Source organism: Taeniopygia guttata, chromosome 10 (genome assembly GCF_048771995.1).
Source record: "Taeniopygia guttata chromosome 10, bTaeGut7.mat, whole genome shotgun sequence".
NCBI classification, from domain to species: domain Eukaryota; kingdom Metazoa; phylum Chordata; class Aves; order Passeriformes; family Estrildidae; genus Taeniopygia; species Taeniopygia guttata.
The window spans coordinates 5,791,059-5,809,950 of NC_133035.1; the positions used below are offsets into that span (position 1 = coordinate 5,791,059).

Here is an 18,892-nt window from a genome sequence, read left to right on the forward strand (position 1 = left end):
TTCTGTGATTTGATGATGCAGTCCCTCTTACTGATTTTAATATTTCCTAATTGTTTGATTAAAAAAAAAAAAAAAAAGTAATGTGAGAGGTCTCTCACAGAAGAGAAACCATGAGTGAGTCAACACTAAGGAAGCAGAGCAGTGTTGGCTTGTGTGTGTTTTCATGTGAATAGAATCCTTATTTTGTTGAGTTATGCAGTTGCTGTCGCCCATATGGAGACCCATCCTGCTCACCTCCTTATTTCCTTAAATTCCCCTTACTGACAAAGTGCTATATCTGTCTTCCCAGGTCAGAGTCCCAAGTTTGCTGACATACACATTGCACTGTCTCTGCCATTCTCTTTTTATTTCCACTTTCCCATCTCTCCCTCTTAAACTTGTTTAAAATCTTCAGGTCCTGTCTTTCAGATTGCATCATGGTACTTCCCAAATATTCTTATTATTTTCATTTCTTTTTTCCAAAGAATGAATCAACTTCCTGATGTTTGTTCTAGTTTCATTACCTGCCTTATTTTCTCTGCTCCTTTTCTGTACTTTGGCTTGTGTTTCTGTATCTAAGCAATCTCATATAGTAAGAGAATTTTCCCATGGCTATCTGTGAAGTTTTACCTTTCATAATTTTTTTAAACTATTAAAACTAATTATAGTAGGTATCTGAAGTAACTATTAACTCCAGTAACAAACCTGAAGGCTTCTAACCACCACTGCGTCCATTCCATGGCATTTCTCTGCACACTAATTTTGGAGCACAATTCTTAATTGCAGGGTATTTGTGGAGATGGGAGGCTTTCCAGGGTGCCATATTTCATTAAATACCTTATTGCCAATGCTTCTTAAGTACTTACTCATTTCTATAGGCTTGAGGATGGCAGAATATCTTAAATACTGTACAAAGGAAAATTTTGGGTTGAGACCTACCTTGTTACGAAATCCATAATATAAATCAATATTGAGTTGAAATCTTTCTTGTTCACAGGTTATAATGGGAATTCTCTTCCCTCCCACCATCCTTTTCCTGGAGTATCGCAGTTATGATGACTATTCCTACCAGACATCAAAAGAAAATGAGGAAGGCAAAGAAAAAGAAGAGGAAAATGCGGTCAGTAATTGAGATTATTAGAAAGTTCTAAGATCTCAGGACTGCTCATTTTTTTGATTGTTCTGATTATTCTGTAGCTCACTCAGGTTAAAATCTCAACTGCTTCTGGGGGATAAAATAAGTCTCCCGATTATGGGAGGGTATAGACTGGATTATCAGAGCACAGGGCATCTGTGTAGTTCCACAGATTTGCAGAATTCTATTTATATACTTTTAAAAAGAAGTCTGTTGCTCAGGGGGAATCCCTGCATAGTTAACAGTTGGCTGGGGCTGTGGTTGAGGAAAGCTAGTATTTTTACTGCTGTGTATTGATGGAATCTGACAACTTTGGTCTTCCAGGATGCAAATGCAGATACAGGCTCCCGAAAAGGGGATGAAGAGAATGGAAAGAAAAAACAACAGAGCCTTCCAATTGGAACAAAGATCTATGAATTCTATAATGCACCTATTGTCAAATTTTGGTTCTACACAGTAAGTCATGATGATTAAACTGATAGTTATAATTTTTCTCACACCTGTGAAACTGGAAGCATTCCAATGTAAAAGTAATAATCATGTAATAAATATATATTTTACTTTTGTGGAATCTGATGAGTAAAGCACTCTCTTTATTCAGAGGAGAATGGACAGACAGTGAAACAGAATGGATAACTGAAGCTTACATTGTCAGTCTCTAAAGCTCCTACATGCTGTGAAGGAAGCTCTGTGTGGAATACACCAAACTAAGTGCAAGCTCCACAATCCAGTCACTCAATCCAAACTAGGCTGGATTCTCTTGCTTTCTAAAGGGCCTGGCTCCTGTTCTTCGTTGAAATGTCCTTTAGGACCCAAGAAGTAAACCCATGGTATAATTGTCATTTGCCCTGTTGCTCAGATGGGTGCAGCCTAGATGGGAGCACAGATCCCAGTCTGCTAAGATTTCATAGGTACTTTTATTAAAAAAGTTAAAACCAATCAAAACTAAAATATTTATTTTTGACAAGCGTCTAATTTTCTGTTTATTGCATCAAGAATTATCTGGTGTTAAAACTGGTGTAATAAAACAGAACATCTATTTACTGCTCATAAATTATGTGTGTGCCCTGTAAAAGGGACACTGGTTTCTAATGTGTTCAAGATTAGGTTGCCTGATAAGTCATAGTAATATGCAGGTCTTTAGTTTTAGTACATTTTAATCACAAAACACTATATTGATCCCTTTCTGCTGCCTGAGTTAATAATTTAAAAGCAAAATTCCTATTTAATTTCAAGGAAAAGTGTTCAACATGGTTTTACAGTGCAAAGAAATTACATTTTAGTAGACTAAAAAAGCCCCAGGCATAAAGGGCCTGGTTTTTAGAGTACTTTAGAATTGCTGGTTTTCTTCTTTCAGCAAATGAGATAATTCAGCAGTCTGGACCATATGTTTCACATCCTCTGGGATTCCTTTAGGTGCTGGAGGCCCGTGGCTGTGCCAGTGTGGAGGGTTTTGCAGCAGACCTGTTTCCTGCAGAGAAGGAAATATTTTTTCTTGTGCAAGTAAGGGTCTTCAGCAGCTGAATATTTCACACTTAGCCTCAACACACAGGTTCATATGATTGTCCTAATTAGCACAGTTGTTAGGGAACTGCGTAAAGGGGGCTTTGCTTTCATGCATTATCAAGCCCCTTAGCTAAGAGGATTTGCCTGCCTTCTGTCTGATGTTTCTTCTCTGGTGATGCAGCCTTCTCTCTGCTCTTACTGAATTAGCAAGAAACTTGCTGCTGAGACTGGGAGCTGCTTAAAGTAACCAAAACACCTGCAAGCCTACTGTCCATGCAGGTGGATTTAAGTAACAAGTGTAGGAAGAGGGACTGAGAAATGAAGTTTTTTATGCCTCTGGCTTCAGCTGAAGAGTGTATTCTTCCCAGATGGGCTCAATCACATGATTGCAGAGTGGAGAAAGCTAGTGGGCTGTATGGCTCTTTATTTGCCCTAGTCCTCAAGGCAGGTGTTGCTCACAGCTTTACTCCCTATTCTGCTTACATCTGCCTTGAGATGGTGGGTAAAGATTTCACACTGAAAATTCCATTCTTTAGAAGACTTCATTTTCTCCCTGAAGTATCTTTTGGTTTGTTACTCTTTTGCTTCTAAGTTTTTTTTTTCCTCTTTAAAGTCATTGAATCCTTTTTCATTTTTTATCTCTGGATTCCTAAGGTCTCAGAATTTTTTAGTTTGGCTGGTCACCAAAGGCTGCTGTGCAGTTTGGAGATACCAGCACCAGCAGTTTGACATTTACATGAGTGGTTATAGAAAACTGAGTTTTAGCTCTTTTGCTTACACTACTAATCCAGGACTTTGTAATGGAAATTAGTGGAGACTGGGGTTTTTTGTGTGTGCAAGTCATCTCAAGTAATTGAATACTGCCTAATTTGGAAGGATCCTAGGATACATCATCTAGAGTCCATAAAGGATTTTCCTCTTTTTTGGCAGATATCGTACCTTGGTTACTTGATGTTATTTAATTACATCATCTTGGTGCGGATGGAACGGTGGCCATCAGTCCAGGAATGGATTGTCATCTCCTACATTGTGACATTGGCTTTGGAGAAAGTCAGAGAGGTAAAGTCTGCCCATACCAACATCTCATAGTCCTTAGAACAAAGCTTGCTTTTAGAGAGTATAATGGCATGGACTTGTGCAAAGGGTTGAGAGGTCACACAGTAAAGAGAAGAGTCTCATATTCTAAATATACTCATAATTAAAAATATTCTTGCTTGAAACAAATTTTGCTGACAGTGGAGGGGCCTCAGACACCTGTTGAATATTAAAAAATTGGTCCTTTTTCATGGCCATTACTTCAAAAATGTAACTTGGAGGTTTTTTAATTGTTTGTTGTTTATTTTTTTTTTTGGTTGTATGTTCATTTGTTTGTTTTTTATTTCAGATTCTAATGTCAGAGCCTGGCAAGCTGAGCCAAAAAATCAAAGTTTGGCTCCAGGAATACTGGAATATTACTGACCTGGTGGCTATTTCAGTATTTATCATAGGAGCAGTTCTTCGCCTGCAGAACCAGCCTTACATGGGTTATGGAAGAGTGATTTACTGCGTAGATATCATTTTCTGGTACATTAGAGTACTAGATATCTTTGGTGTGAACAAATATCTGGGACCTTACGTCATGATGATTGGAAAGATGGTTAGTGCCTAAATTACTGTAAATTATGTCTTTAAGAACTAAAGTGGGAAACTACATTCTATTCTGCGTTAAAAAGAAGTTTTCTATCGAGTAGGACTGAATACAGCCTGCAAAAAGTTGCTGTATGAATTTCATGCACTCACACAAGAAGTTATACTCAAGCAATAACAGATTACAGGTACACCAGCATTATCCAGAAACCCATCAGCTGTGCACAGGAGATAGTACAGATGATTGTTACATCATCTCTTTGCAGCCACAGAGGAGGTCTGTGCTGAAAGCACAGTATACTGCATTTGATGCAAAGGAGAACTGGGATAGCAAAGATTTTAGCATTTTAAGTATTTTGAAATATAATCTGGTATTCCTTTAAGTAACTGCTTTCTCTGCATTTGTATGTATGCTTAATACCTGAATGGTACTTAAAGCACGATGTCAAGAAGATTCTCGTGCTATTTTCTTGTTTGCTGTAATGCATCCTGCTGCTGCTGCCACTGTGCTCCCTGATGGTGCTGAGAGCCTCTCTGCTCTCCATACAGATGATTGACATGCTGTACTTTGTGGTCATCATGCTTGTGGTTCTGATGAGCTTTGGAGTGGCCCGCCAGGCTATCCTGCACCCAGACGAGGAGCCCTCCTGGAGACTGGCTCGCAACATCTTCTACATGCCCTACTGGATGATCTACGGAGAGGTGTTCGCTGACCAGATAGACCGTAAGAGTAGAATTCATAGTAAGAGTCTGTTTCCTGTTTCTGAGGCAGATGATCAGATCCAAATTAAAGATTGCTTTTAATTTGGAAGTAGTGTTTTCGCTTTATGATGATATTGTTGTTGTTTTCCTGTGGCAGACCTGAGACTGAGCAATTTTCTCTTCCCCACAGAAAGGGATGTAGTCTGGAATATTCTCCTGTCCAAGAGTATGGCAGTGTGAAGTATTCTGTTTACTTGCAGGGATCAACAGAGATCATTCTGAAATGTTCTTTTCATTCAAAGGTTTACGAAGAGTCAGTTCTAACAGAAGAAGAAAATAAATAAATCCCTTGCGCAGGGAGGTTAAAATACACATATCCTTTCATCTCCAACTCACAAGCAATGAGCTCATACATTTTTACTCCTAGTCGTACATCTGTCTGCTTTCAAAAACGTTTCCATTTCATGAGTCACTCATGTTGCTCTTTTCTATACCTATGGGAAAACAAAACAAAAAAGCAATCTCCACTTGATTAGCTTTGGATGTGAAAATAGCCTTTCTTACAAGAATCCTGCACACTTTAAAAAATACCTGTCAGTATTTCAAAGGAGATGTAAGCTGTCATATTACTGCTAATTTTGTGTTAATATTTGAAATTTGTATGACAGTCCAATGTGCAGCTGGCCTCCTCTAGTGTGTATCATGTAGTTTGCACTTTATCTGAAACAATACAAGCTGCTGTTTCAGCTTTGTGTATGTGTTACTTCAGTCACCTGCAGATATTGATAGGTAGGGAAGTGGAAGGCTGAAGAACATGAAGGTCTAAGTTCAAAAACCATTAAGATTCATCATCATGACAAGCTTTTATTCTAAATGTCATTTAAGTGTACTTTAGCTGTTTAGCAAGGAATAAAGTGTCATTAGTCTGTTTCTGAACAGTGTACAATCAGATCAGCTTTGTTTTCCTAAATGAATGCTTGTTTCATTAATTTAACTTAGCGTACAGTAAGTTACTCTTGACAAGTGAAAGGTCAAGCCAGTTATCTACTGTCTGATACTGCAGTTTTGGTGCACCTGAGAGATCCTGAGCTTATCCTGGTTCACAAGTGGGACAACTCTCCCACGGAGAGGAAGTGACTGTAATGGGTTATCCCTTATCTCATGTTCAGTTTGAACACAGAATATTTGCCAGTGTGGACAGTTTGATTTCCTTACTAATCAAAATTCAAACCTTACCAGCCATCTCTTTAGTGTAAGAGGTGTCCCAGGCTTCTCTCATGCTTCCAGTCATTTCTCAGTCATATACTCAGCATGCTTGGATTGGAAATCTTTCTTCAGCAGTGCAAAAGATTTGAGGGTCAAAAGGTTTGGGCTTTCTGGTTGTACAAGTTCAGCTACTTGGTCCTTCCCAGATCAGAAGCTTTGCTGTGTTAGTAGCCTAAGCATAAACTAACTCAGAAATGTGTGAGTTTATGTTGTTTCAATAATAAAATAATTTGCCTATGCAAGGCATTCTTCTACACTGCCTTACAATTGTTCTGCACATTTCTGCTGTATAGAAGTCTATGGACTGACTCCCAAAGATCTTTTGCTTTCAATAAGAAATGTTCACCCTGATCTGTCTGTGGTTCCCTGTAAACACACCACAAAAGCAGCCTCAGAAGTCACTGGGGAGTAATGGCTATGGGCAGTCTAATATGACTCTGACTCAAGAGCTAATAGCTAGTTTTGGCAAGATCCAGGGATATAATCAATTTATGGAAAAAGTATTTCATCAAGTTTTACCTCTGAAAGAAGGTAGTTGGACTTTGTCGGTAGCTTCTCCAAAGATACGGAGAATCCTATAGATTCATCTGGAGTTCACAGGTCACAGAATTTGCTGGGCTTGAAAGGTACCTTTGGAGATCATGCAGTTGAACTTTCCTGTTCAAAACAGGATAAATTAGATTTATCCCAGATTTCTTAGGGACGTTACAGTGATGTTTACAGTATCTTGAAAGATGAAGACTGTGATGCTTCTCTGGACAGTCCAGTTTAAATGGAATTGCCCATCTTTCCACCTTTGCCCACTGCTGCTTCTCCTTTCACTGAGAAGAGTCTGGCCCTGTATTCTTTTCTCTCACACATCATCAAGTATTTATAACATTGGTAAGATCTCCTTGACCATCTCTAGACTAAATTATCCCAGCTTTCTCAGTCTTGCCTCATTTGTCAGATAGTGCAATCTCCTTAGTAATCCCAGTGGCCCATGACTGGACTATTCTGATGTGTCCATGCCTGATTTCCATGGGGGAGCTGAGAGCCACACACACAAGTCTAGATGTGGTTTCAGCAGAGCTGAGTAGAGGCAAATAATTACCTCTCTTAATGTGCTGGTAACACTTTCCTTAATGCTCCCCAGGAAGCTCTTGTGTGGTTCACTCTCTTTACAAGATGAGCAAGAAGTTATCAGCATCTTGTACTCAACAGCATCATATTCTTAAACAATAAAGAAGTTATTCTTGAGTTTCTTTCAATAGTGTGACTTTTCTTACCAGCATTTAGGAATTGGCAGGCAGGTATCCAGAGTGGTAGTCAAAATAGGCATTAATGATACTGATGTTATTACAGTGTAAGATAGCATGCCTATTGATGGAAATGTGGCTATTCAAAAGAAACAGCTGACAGATTCAAAGCCAGGGTGGTTTAACAAAAACAGAAAAAAAATAAAAGAAAAATAAAAGAAAATGTTTCCATAATAGCTGAAAGAATGATTTTTGTGTGATAATTTTGAGTTGCTTTGTGTTGACGGCCAGTTTTGTTTATTTGCCAGAAATATCATGTATATTTAAATGATCATCTGCCAGAAGCATTTTGTGCTATATTATTATCACTAGTTTGCTGCCATGTGTAACATTTGGGGAAAACAGCATGAAAAGGAAATTGCAGAATGCAATGCATTTTTAACAAAGACATTTTTTCTCAGCATGTCTCTATTTTTCTGACATTTGAGTTGCTTATCTTTTCTTGGCAGCAGAACTGTATTTCCAATCATCTTTTTTTGGATTCTGTTTATTATTGTGTTGTTTTCTTTTTTCTCTCCCTGCCTCCTTTCTATTCCATTCCTTTGGACTGGTGTTCAGTCTATGCCATGGAAATCAATCGTAAGTCTCTGGGGAGAGCTGATTACCTCATTTAGCTGAATATGTTCACTGATGTTTTTCTTGACTAGTTACTCATATTTTAATTACAGCACTCATGCAATATTCAAGTGTAAATGTTGTTTTACTACTGTAATAGTTTCATTCAAAAAAAAACAGCGGAAAAATACTTTAATACAAAATACAGATCAGAAGTTTTAACTGAGTTGAAGTTGTTGCTAGTGCACCAACATTAACATAATTGGGATTTTAAAATTATTATGCATAAGTGGCATTGTACAACTAGTTCCCTTTGATTATCTAGATACAATATTACTGTGGTTTTGGCAGTATTTTCATTGGTCCATTTGAATAAAATTAGAATTCACTTAACTTTCCTGCTATACTTCTCTTAGGAAAAAATTTAGGTTTGATGTTTGAAAAGCAAGTAAAATGAAAGTTGTTAATTACAGTCCAGACAGCTCTTCGAGACCTCAGTAAATAAGTTAGTTTGCTTTCAAATATTTTGAAGTATTTTTCAAGTGAGTTTGAAGCATTGTGGTTTTTGCAAAATGTTTAAAAATACTATTATGCAAAATGTTTAAAAATACTATTCACATAAACTAAATCTGTTATGAACTCTGTCAGACTTCACATTTGCTTAGATTACAGCTAAGGAACTGGTGGCTGACAAAAACTTTTCCTGCTGCTAAATAGTTCCAAAAGTTAGCCTTGTATTTGAAATCAGATATATTGGCACTGCACTTACAGACAGAACAAAATTGCTGCATTTACCCAACTCCAAGATAGCTCTTACCCAAGACAACCTATGTAACTTAGAATAACTTCAGACAATTATTTTATGTTGGTCTGATCAATATTCTCAATTTTTGTCCCATTCTCAGTAGTCTTATTTTGCTGTTACTATATGATTTTCATTTTAGAATTAGATCTTTTTGGTAGCATTAACCTGCTGGTAGCATTAACAGCCCCAGACAGGTCAAGTAATTGGCTGGGATCCATCTAGGGAATCCAATAAGGGGCAAAAAGAGACAGGGCCAGAGACAGAAGGGGACTAACACTGGTCCAAGGTCCATCCTGGAGGCAGAGGTGAGACATAGCTCAGGCAGGGACAGGTGTGCAGAGGGGGTGTAGGTGTAAACCCCCAGTGAAGCTGGTCAGGGCCTTTAAAGGCCTCTTCAATACTCTGGGCCCCCATAAATGTTGAATTTATGCTCAGCAATCTGTTACCACTAAAGCAATGCTTTTATCTCTTTGGCAAGGTATGCTTGCAAGCTAGGTTTATTAATTTGTTTGTAATTCCACTATTAATATGTAAGTGTACACTTTAAGGTCTGGTATTTGACTGTTATTGTGAGAAAAAGAAAATCCATGGGAATGTGAATAGAAAGCCACACTGTACAGTAAGAAGTTGCCTTTCTGTTCACTAATATGGAAGCAGAATTTGAAGTAGAAATTACACATACTTGCTCCTGGAAATAAACTGACAAAATCTGGCAATGTTTATGCGTGTGTCATCATTAAATAAATGTGAATAGTATTTTTAAGTATCAGGCAATTTGTGAAAAACACCTTTCTTGTTTTTCCTTCAGCTCCTTGTGGGGACAATCTTTATGATGATGATGGTAAACGCCTCCCTCCGTGCATCCCAGGGGCCTGGCTCACTCCTGCTATTATGGCCTGCTACCTTTTGGTAGCAAATATCCTGTTGGTAAACCTGCTGATTGCTGTCTTCAAGTATGTAAACGGTCATGCATCTTTGTCTTATTGTCAAGATTAAGTTTCTGTTAGAGCCCATCAACTGATTCTGCAAGGGTTCGCATTCCCCCAGAATCTCATTATTCCATGGATGTGACTGGCAAATACTGGCAGCAGGGTGTACCCTGGAGAAGAGTGAGGAAAGGTGGCTTTGAATTTGCCAACGATTGCAGCAATGGGTGTGAGAGAACCTGGCTACTTCCAGTTACCTTCTAATGGATAGTGACAGGCCTCAAGGTTGCTCTGGAAAGATGAGGAATAGGATCCATGAGACCTGGCACACACCTGACAGAAACCCGTGTAGCCACTGGCAGTCACAGCTCTGCGGGAGAACAGCAGAACAAAACTGAACGTCAAAAGCCTGAGGCATTTCCATTACATCATCTGGCTTTTGTCTTGTTTTGTTTTCCATTTAGAAAAAGAAATTAGGGCCTTGCAGAGTCCTTTCATGACCTAAAAAATAGTCTGTGTTGCCTTGAACCATCAGGGAGGATGGCTGTGTGTTGCCAAGGTCTGTGACCAATCTAAGCAGCGTGCAGTATGCACATATCTATATTTAGACTTATCTGGAGTAAAACTAAATAAATTTCTGTTGCTTGTTCTTCCTACCTGCAGTTAGGTTGCATGCTTTCCCTCTCATGATGTAGGGATTAAAAAAATAATGACTTGCTGACAATACTTTCTGAACAGAGCACCTGAGAAAAGCAGGTGATCCATTTTTGTTTCCTTCTCACACGTAGTGTTGGAGGGCTCGTCGGTGTAAGCTTGTGTCACAAATGCAAAAAATAGTACTTGGTGTGCCCAGAAATCTGCAGCTCACAAAGCCTGTCTTTCATTTGATGTATGTGGCTTAAAAGGTCATGAATTTAAAGTACTCAAATGCCAGTCACATAGCTGGGGAGAAGGGGAAGAATCTTACAATGGTAGCTATTATTGGCTTAAGGACCAAGGAATCAGCAGTTTGGGAAGTAGGTCATGCTGTTAACTCCTCCCATCCCAGCCTGCTTGCACAGGGTTGAGATCTAGCTGGGGAATTTCTGCTATAAAGAAGACACAGAATGAAGACAGATTATTATTTATCATTGATCATAGTCTCATGTAGACTTAACCTAAAGAAAGTAAAATCTATGTGTACATAGGAATTCTTTGGTTTCAAAGAGATGTTTTAACTGGTTTTATGAATGTAGATATTCTAAAGCACATAAAATTAGGAAATAAATGGACAGAATATATAAAAAGGAAGTTCCAGTACCATCACCGTCATAGAAGCGGAGCTGTCTGAAGATACTTTAAAATAGCTTGAAAAGCCTTTTCCAAGACAGAATATCAAGTCTGCTTTCTCTTAGTTGGTATTTCATAACTGTGACTATTGTTATCTCTGGATTGACTACTGTCACTTCATATCAACTGAATTTCAAAATTAAACATCTTTAAAACACACCTTACTTTGCTGTAAAAATGAAGAAGCTTCCAATAATAAATTCCTTCACAAGCATATGCACCATGTTTTTGAATCAGAAGTTATAGGGAGTAAAGTTTGAATTGAGGACATTCTGAGAAAACTTGAAAAGTCTTCTATGTAGGTCAAGCTGATTAGCATATTAAAGGCATACTATGTGAAGCTTCTGAGTTTAGCATACAAAATACTTTTCATGGATTTAATGCTTTGTGTAGCATCAAATACTGGCATGTGTTAAAAAAAATAGTTTATAACCAAGCCCCAAAATACCAATTATGTGATGCATAAATTGTCTGAGTTTCTTTTCACTGGCACCTAAGGGATTTGTACAGTAAGAGCAAATGGTCTGAGAGGACTGTTCTGAGTGGTGCCTGAGGGATGCAGAGCACCTGCTGTTTGCTACCTTCAAAAGGAGTAGTGTAATCATGAGTTCAATTTAATCCTTAGTTCAGTAGCACCAACAAAGAGCTGAACCAACCAAATCATGTGGCTCCATGAGGTTATTTAGCTGCTGCTTTTTGCAACATAGTACTTGCTCAATGAGAGGTAAGATTAGGGACCTCGCAGAAACTGTACCTCTGTTTCCTTTCAGCAATACCTTCTTTGAGGTAAAATCAATATCCAACCAAGTCTGGAAGTTCCAGCGGTACCAGCTGATCATGACATTCCATGACAGACCTGTCCTGCCACCACCAATGATTATCTTCAGCCACATCTACATCATCATCAAGCGGATCTGCTGCCGCTGCAGGAAGGGTGATGGAGACCAGGACGAACGTGACAGGGGACTGAGTATGCAAAAAATCCTCTCTAAATTGAGCTCTGTGCACCATATTAGCAGAAAACAGCAGCTGTATCAGAAGGGATGCAGTTTCAAATGTCACCTATAGTGTCAGCTCTGTGATTGTAAGCAATCTGTGACTGCAAGGATCCCCACTATCATTTAGAGATGTATCTGTCATTTCGCAAGGAAACTGTGAGGATTCTTCTCTTAGCACACTATGTAGCTGTTAATTGGTATTTTCATTATATGCTTCATGGAAATAATCAGAGGCTCACAAAATCCCTCTATTTCTGCATTTCACAGGAAATGTTTTTGCACAACAGGAAAAAGAAAAAGGAAAAAAGGAAATGTAACACTCCTTCCAAATGCAGAGAGACAAATCCAGATAAAGGATGAATTGTTCCCAAAATTCCCCTTGGATTTTTCTATGTGGTTAGAAATCTCTTAACATCTTATCCAAAGAATATCTGTGAACAATCTGTTGAGTTTATCTGTTGCCTATAACTTGCATCCTTTTAAGAATAACTTGAATGAAGGAACAGTCAAACTGGTAGAGATTGCCCAGGTCTTTATCTTGTAAAATCTGGTCAGTTTGTTCAATGCACAGCAGTTAAACCGTGTCAAAGTCATTCAGAACATTGAGCTCCCCGTGGATGGCCATGGAAGTAGATGATGTTCATATAATGCATTCCATTTCCTTCACAGCTCTGCCCATCTTTAGCTAAGTGCTCGTTGCTTATTTTAAAAAGTCATCTGTTCATTTAGTGCAGGAGTAGAATCTGCAGTATGTCCATGTTCAGAATAAACTGCTAATTTGGATTTAAATTGTCTGCCAGAAGTTCAGAAAAAGCAAATTCCTGTTTTGTTCTTCTCTTTTGCACAGAGTTGTTTCTGAATGATGAAGAGTTAAAAAAACTCTATGAGTTTGAAGAGCAGTGTGTAGAAGAATACTTCCAGGAGAAAGAGGATGAGCAACAGTCATCTAACGATGAACGCATCAGAGTTACTTCTGAAAGGTACCTATTGTAGCAAAAAAATCCACTCCATTTGTCAGGAACAATCTTTTTAATATCTTCTTTATACCCATGGTTGAGTGAAAATACAAAAGATTTTGATCTAGAAGAAAACCACCACCAACTCAGAAGCTGATCTGAATCCCAAATAACTATCTGAGCAGGTGCATCTCTCAAAAGAGCAAACTTCTTGTTATTCCTTCTGTTATGTCACTAAATCTGCTGGTTTGGGTAGCTTTGTTACAAGAACATCTTTGCTTATGATGAATTTTATACCTCTTACCCATCTGAGGATCACAGTGATGCTTTTTATCCATTTGAGAAAATTGCTGCTTGTTGAGCTTCCAACAGTTCATCCAACCATGAGAAACATGTTGGAGCTTAATGACAAAAGCACTGAAGCTTCTTCCCTTGGACCTGTGGTTTTCATGAGGGTCTGGCACTCACAACTGCTGAATTTTAATCTCTGCCACAGATTCTCTTGCAGGCTTTGAACAAGGCATTTAGCTTTTCAGTATGAACTTTCCCATTTAAAAGATGGGGAATATTGCCATGTTAATCATTATGCTTGCTCTGAAAACTAGGTAATGTTTGCACATTGCTGTATAAGCACACAGTGCTAAAGCAGCAGCCTTTTTTACCAGGTCATTTGGCAGCACTGTTCTCAAAGACTCTGCCTATTCTGTCAGTAGACCTGAGAAAGTCAAGAGATGGGGTCTTTTGTCACTTCCTTGAAATGAAGAAAAATTCTCCCTGTAATGAATATCATACACATTTTAAACACTCTTTCACCTTAATCTATCCCACAGTATTCTGTTGATTAAGTACTCCACATACTATTTATCTATATACCTGTTTGCATCTTCATTTTAACATTTGTTATGAATTAGTTCTGTGAACCATGTAATTCTTTAATAGATACAATTTTATCTCTTGAGAGAGGCCCTGAATATTTTGCATTATTATATTTTAAATTTGAGAATAGAGAAGTAAATTAAACCTGCTACATATATTCTATCACACTGGTTATCCGTGGCAATTTGTCAAATCCTGGGTATTGTGGCAGAGAATAAATCAGGGCTGGTAAGCCTCAGTGATTCACTACGGTATATGGCCACAAAGCAGATTTGCTTATTTCTCATGGCTTCTTGCTCCAGATGCTTCGTCATCCTTTGTGTATGGGAGCAAGAAAACATTAATTTAATTTCCACAGTAGATTTATTAGTATATAATTTCTAAGCCACATCCAGTTAATTACTTTTATATGCATTTTTCTAGTACCATCACATCCATTATGATATAAATAATAAGAAGAAAATGGGAAAAAGTATTATTTTAATTGAACTAGACAATAGTTCCACTCCCTTCAGCTAATACAAAATAGAAAGGAATTTCAAGAAAAACAGCAATCCCATCAACACCAGTATATGTTGCTGTCTCATACAGCTGCAGAACCTGTTTTACAACATGCTTTGTTGCTATTTTAAGTCACTCTGAGCATGTCATTAGAAAGTACTTTTCATGTAATTAATTTGATGCCTCGCAATGAAAGAGAACAACTGAGCACACAGTGGGTGGCACATGCAGAAATGTTAATAGTAGTCCCTAAGGTCTCTCCTGCCGTGAATATAAGGGCAAAGTTCAAATACCCCTCTAATATGGTGTACAGAAAACATAGGTAACAAGAAAATGCTTGTTCTTTTGTGTGCTACCCATAGGAAAAAAGAACAAGACATGATACACGCCACAAAATTCTGCCTTAGGAAGAGATCAGGAGCTGGGTGCCTGTAATGGGTTATTGCACCATTCTACAGGTTCTGTTCTCTGCTTCCTTTCTTATACTCCACAGAGTTGAAAATATGTCTATGAGGCTAGAAGAAGTGAATGAAAGAGAACATTTTATGAAAGCTTCTCTCCAGACAGTCGACCTGCGGCTGTCTCAGCTGGAGGAGCTCTCCGGCCGGATGGTGAATGCTCTGGAGAAGTTGGCGGGCATCGACAAATCCGAGCTGACGTACCCACGCTCGCGGGCTTCGTCAGAGTGTGATGCTGCCTATCTCCTGAGGCAGAGCAGTGTCAACAGCTCTGATGGCTACAGCATGTACAAGTACCACATTGGTGGTGACGAGCTGACCTATGATGACAGCAGCACACCTATGTCACCTGCCATGCGTAAAAAAGCCCATTCTATTGGTACTAGAGAAGATGGAGCAGACCCGAGGATGCTGGTTCCAGAACAGCAAAATGGACTTCATACCTCGAGTCCTAATGCAGTCGCTACAGCAGATCACAGTAAATCTACATTAGAAATTGCACAGAATGTTTCCAGACCCCATTCTGATTCAGGCGGTTTGGGGAGTGAAAAGCAGGGGGTTTTCGGTAGTGATGGAATGATTCCTCAAAGTGTAAACCAGATGAATGCTGTTATGAACAGTCAGTCAGTAGCAGGACCAGATTTTCAGAACACTCAGTTAAAAGTAGAACGTACCAAGTTAGAAGCAACCATCTCTTATCCCCTGGACAAATCCAAAGCAATGCGCTATTTTCCTCCTGAAACTTTCAGTGCTTGTCAAACCACTATGATGAAGTCAAGGAGCTTTATTTTTGCACAAGGTGGAAAGGTGGTTGGAGGCGTTAACAACTGGACCTCGGAGTACAGTACCATTATGGATCAGGTGTGCCCTTCTACAATTGAACAGTGGGCCACAGAGTGGAAATACAAAGTTGAGCAGCAGCTTTCTCAAGAGCGTCCTCCAGAGTACCCCGGGTTGATCTCTGAAGCAGAAAGGCAAGCAGAGGAGAAGCAGATGGACACAGATGATGATAGTAATGTTGGTGAAGCAGGTATGAGTGCCTCTTACACCTCTATGCCTGCCCCTCTCAAGGCTGAGAAGGAGAATTTCCTGTCAGCAAAGCCAGAAAGGACTCCTGGGTTCCCATCAGTGCGCTCCAAGAGTTTGCACAGCCATTCCCGGAAAGCCAAGTCTGTGAAGGACAAATTAAATAGACCAGGACATGCCAGCAGTGTAACTAATTTGGTGGTAGCGTTTGGCAGTGCAACAGAAGAACAGAAAACCAGGCAAGAAAATGCATCCACAGAAACTGAATGTTAAAGTGGCGTATGGCCTCTGTTTTACCAACAGTTGAGAAAGCAGAGTGACTAACTAAACAAATTAGGGATTTTAAAATTAATGTCTAAAGAAGAATTATGAATATATGTATTTCTCTTCTTTTAAACTTAATAGATACATGTTCTGTTCTTAAATAAATGCTTGCTGGGCTGGTGGAAGGGAGATGTTCTCTCAGGGGCAGATAAAAAGTAGGTATAGTCCACAGATGCCAACTATATAGCTATTCCTTTGTTCCATTTCAGCCTCCCTTATAAGCTCATTTACTGACAAGCTCATTATAAAAGCTCTTAGAGGAAGAGCAGTATTATAATATAATAATTTTATCAGAAGATTTCTCAAACTGAACAAATTTTTAACCAGCCTTAGTATTATCCTTACTTATGCAGCTGGTTTCTTTGTAGCCATGGCATTTTTCAGATCAAAACAAAATTGTTGGAGGCAAGGAAAAATTATGCAGTCCCCTCTTTCACTTCTGATTTCATGCATGCTGCTTAGCTTCTCTTTCAGAATGGCATGACATGGCAGTTTTCATCCCCTAAAATAGGTCAGAGTGGCAATATACTGTTGTGTTTGGAGAAATCTGACCTGGAAAGACACATGTAGACATATTCTTAATCTGTCCTTGAACTTTAGTGGCATAATCTTGCTTTCAAGATCACATCTGTCCCCAACTCAAAGCATGCTGACAGCCTTAAACTGTTGAAAAACAGTGATCATTGTTTCAAAATGTTTAGGGAGATTCTAAGACTATCAAGTACATGGATATTTAAATAATAGAAATCCAAGATCTGCATTAGTGTTTTGTATAAATGAGGATTACAACAGAAGTCTATGTAGATTTAGAATAAGATTTGGACTTCTCTTAGATGCCTGCAAGGGAGAACAAATCTGAACAGGAAAGGTGTTCTGATCAGGTGAGATCAAAATACAGCTGATCTTTTCTTGAAATAAATCTACTGTGACAAATTCATCTTCCATTTTGCAATTTCATTATGACACATGAGGAACAAGGAACAGTTTCTAGGAGTCTGTCTAAACAAAATCTAGATTTTCCAGATGAGAATAGAAATTCTGGACATTTTCTTGAGTAAGTTTCAAAAATAAATGTGAAAGGAGAAAAAAAGTCTCTACAGCAAAAGTGTTTTGAGGACTAAGAGTGGAAATCAACATCTGTAGTTAGATGTATCCAGAGCACTTGTCTCTGCAGTGGCATTCTAAGTACTAGGCTTTGATAATTTTCTTCATAATGGCAGGGTGTTATTTGGGTCATTCTTCCCTGTTAAGTTTTAGGAACTTTGATTTCCCAAATATTCAGCACCTCTTCACAGGGGATGCTTTCCACTGAGCAGACAATTTTGAAAATTAGTTCAAGGCAGAGAACACTGGTCAAAGGTTTATGCTTAACTCATTACCCCTCAGAACTCATTCATATGCTATTTTGAAAAGACATAATTTCTTTTTTCACTCAGCATCAGCCCCACAATACAGGTCTCAGTGTCCTCCTTGACAATGAATGCTTACAGCATTTTGGAATGCAGAGATTGATGGAGGTCTCTATAAATGCATTAATGATATCTGATTTGTATTGTTTGCATTGTATTTTCATACTCCATCCATTCTTATAACCTGAAGTAATGTTACCAAATGATCATGGAAAGTGCACAGACATTTCACAAAGTTCAGTCATAATTTCTTTTGGAGTTTTGCTATCTTGGTTCTTACCAGCAGGTTTACTGGTTTCACTGCTGTTGGAGCAGTGTTGGCATTTTGGTTTTTATGTGGGCTTCTCTTTTCTTCAACTTAGGGAACTTGACATTTTGTAAAAACAGAGTGACATTTGAAATTGTTTCACTTCCATGTTTACTTCTGTGTTACCATTCTGTGTAACTACATAGCCATTGTGTATATGTGGTTGAAATAGCCTCCAGTTTGCCAATGCCTTTTTATTGTTTGCCTGCACATTCACCAGAAATGGATTCATTAACAAACACAAAGGGATGCAGCTTTTCAGCACTGTGCTAAACAAGCAGTATGCATTGTGGAATGGAATACAGTCTGTTGCATACCTCTTGTTACATTGTCTTTATAAAATGTGTGTTAATCATGCTTTTGACCACTTAATTTTTTTAGCACTTACATTGAAAATTTATCAGATAGCATGTAGATTTCAAACAAAAATATTTTACCTTTGTATTTATATACTTCCTTTGTGTAAAAATATTTATAAAAAACACATGAAAAATATGGTAAATTAATTCAGTATACCAGTTTTTTCTCTATAACATCCAAACACTTCACTGATTTCTTTCTTCTTATGTAATTCATGGGCCAAACATCTTCTAAGCAAATTTTTTTCTTAACGCTTGCCAGTAATTTTGCATAAAATTTTCTATAGAGGGATGATTTTAACAGGTTTGGATATTTTCAGTGCTCTCACATCACATGAACTGAATAACAACCTCTCTGCCATTACATATGAAGTAACAGCACTGGCTTTGCAGAGTCATTTTAGACAAACAGCCATTTAAATAAGATTTAAATATGGTTTTGTATGTGCATAGAAGACTAATAATAGATTTGGAGCTCACTAAGCAGAATAATGACCAACAGATTTGCATGTCTGCCTCCATGCTTTCTTGAATACTGGCTGAAAGAGTGC

The 18,892-nt window shown here is 38.4% G+C and overlaps 1 protein-coding gene across 12 annotated transcripts in view; it reads left to right on the forward strand.

The window, feature by feature from the left end:
* The window catches only part of TRPM1 (transient receptor potential cation channel subfamily M member 1), a 125,230-nt gene extending 106,742 nt beyond the window's left edge, over positions 1–18,488 (forward strand). For 10 of the 12 annotated variants that reach the window (XM_072933728.1, XM_072933729.1, XM_072933726.1 and 7 more), the window contains 10 exons: positions 977–1,099; positions 1,439–1,570; positions 3,551–3,679; positions 4,005–4,256; positions 4,796–4,970; positions 8,071–8,091; positions 9,681–9,825; positions 11,898–12,097; positions 12,973–13,105; positions 14,952–18,488. In XM_072933728.1, coding sequence (XP_072789829.1) covers positions 977–1,099; positions 1,439–1,570; positions 3,551–3,679; positions 4,005–4,256; positions 4,796–4,970; positions 8,071–8,091; positions 9,681–9,825; positions 11,898–12,097; positions 12,973–13,105; positions 14,952–16,215 — 2,574 coding nt within the window. In that variant the 3' untranslated portion in view covers positions 16,216–18,488. Of the gene's footprint in view, positions 1–976; positions 1,100–1,438; positions 1,571–3,550; positions 3,680–4,004; positions 4,257–4,795; positions 4,989–8,070; positions 8,092–9,680; positions 9,826–11,897; positions 12,098–12,972; positions 13,106–14,951 lie in introns of all 12 variants that reach the window. The other 2 variants (XM_072933724.1, XM_072933725.1) reach the window with 2 other exon arrangements.
* Positions 18,489–18,892: the final 404 nt, after the last annotated feature.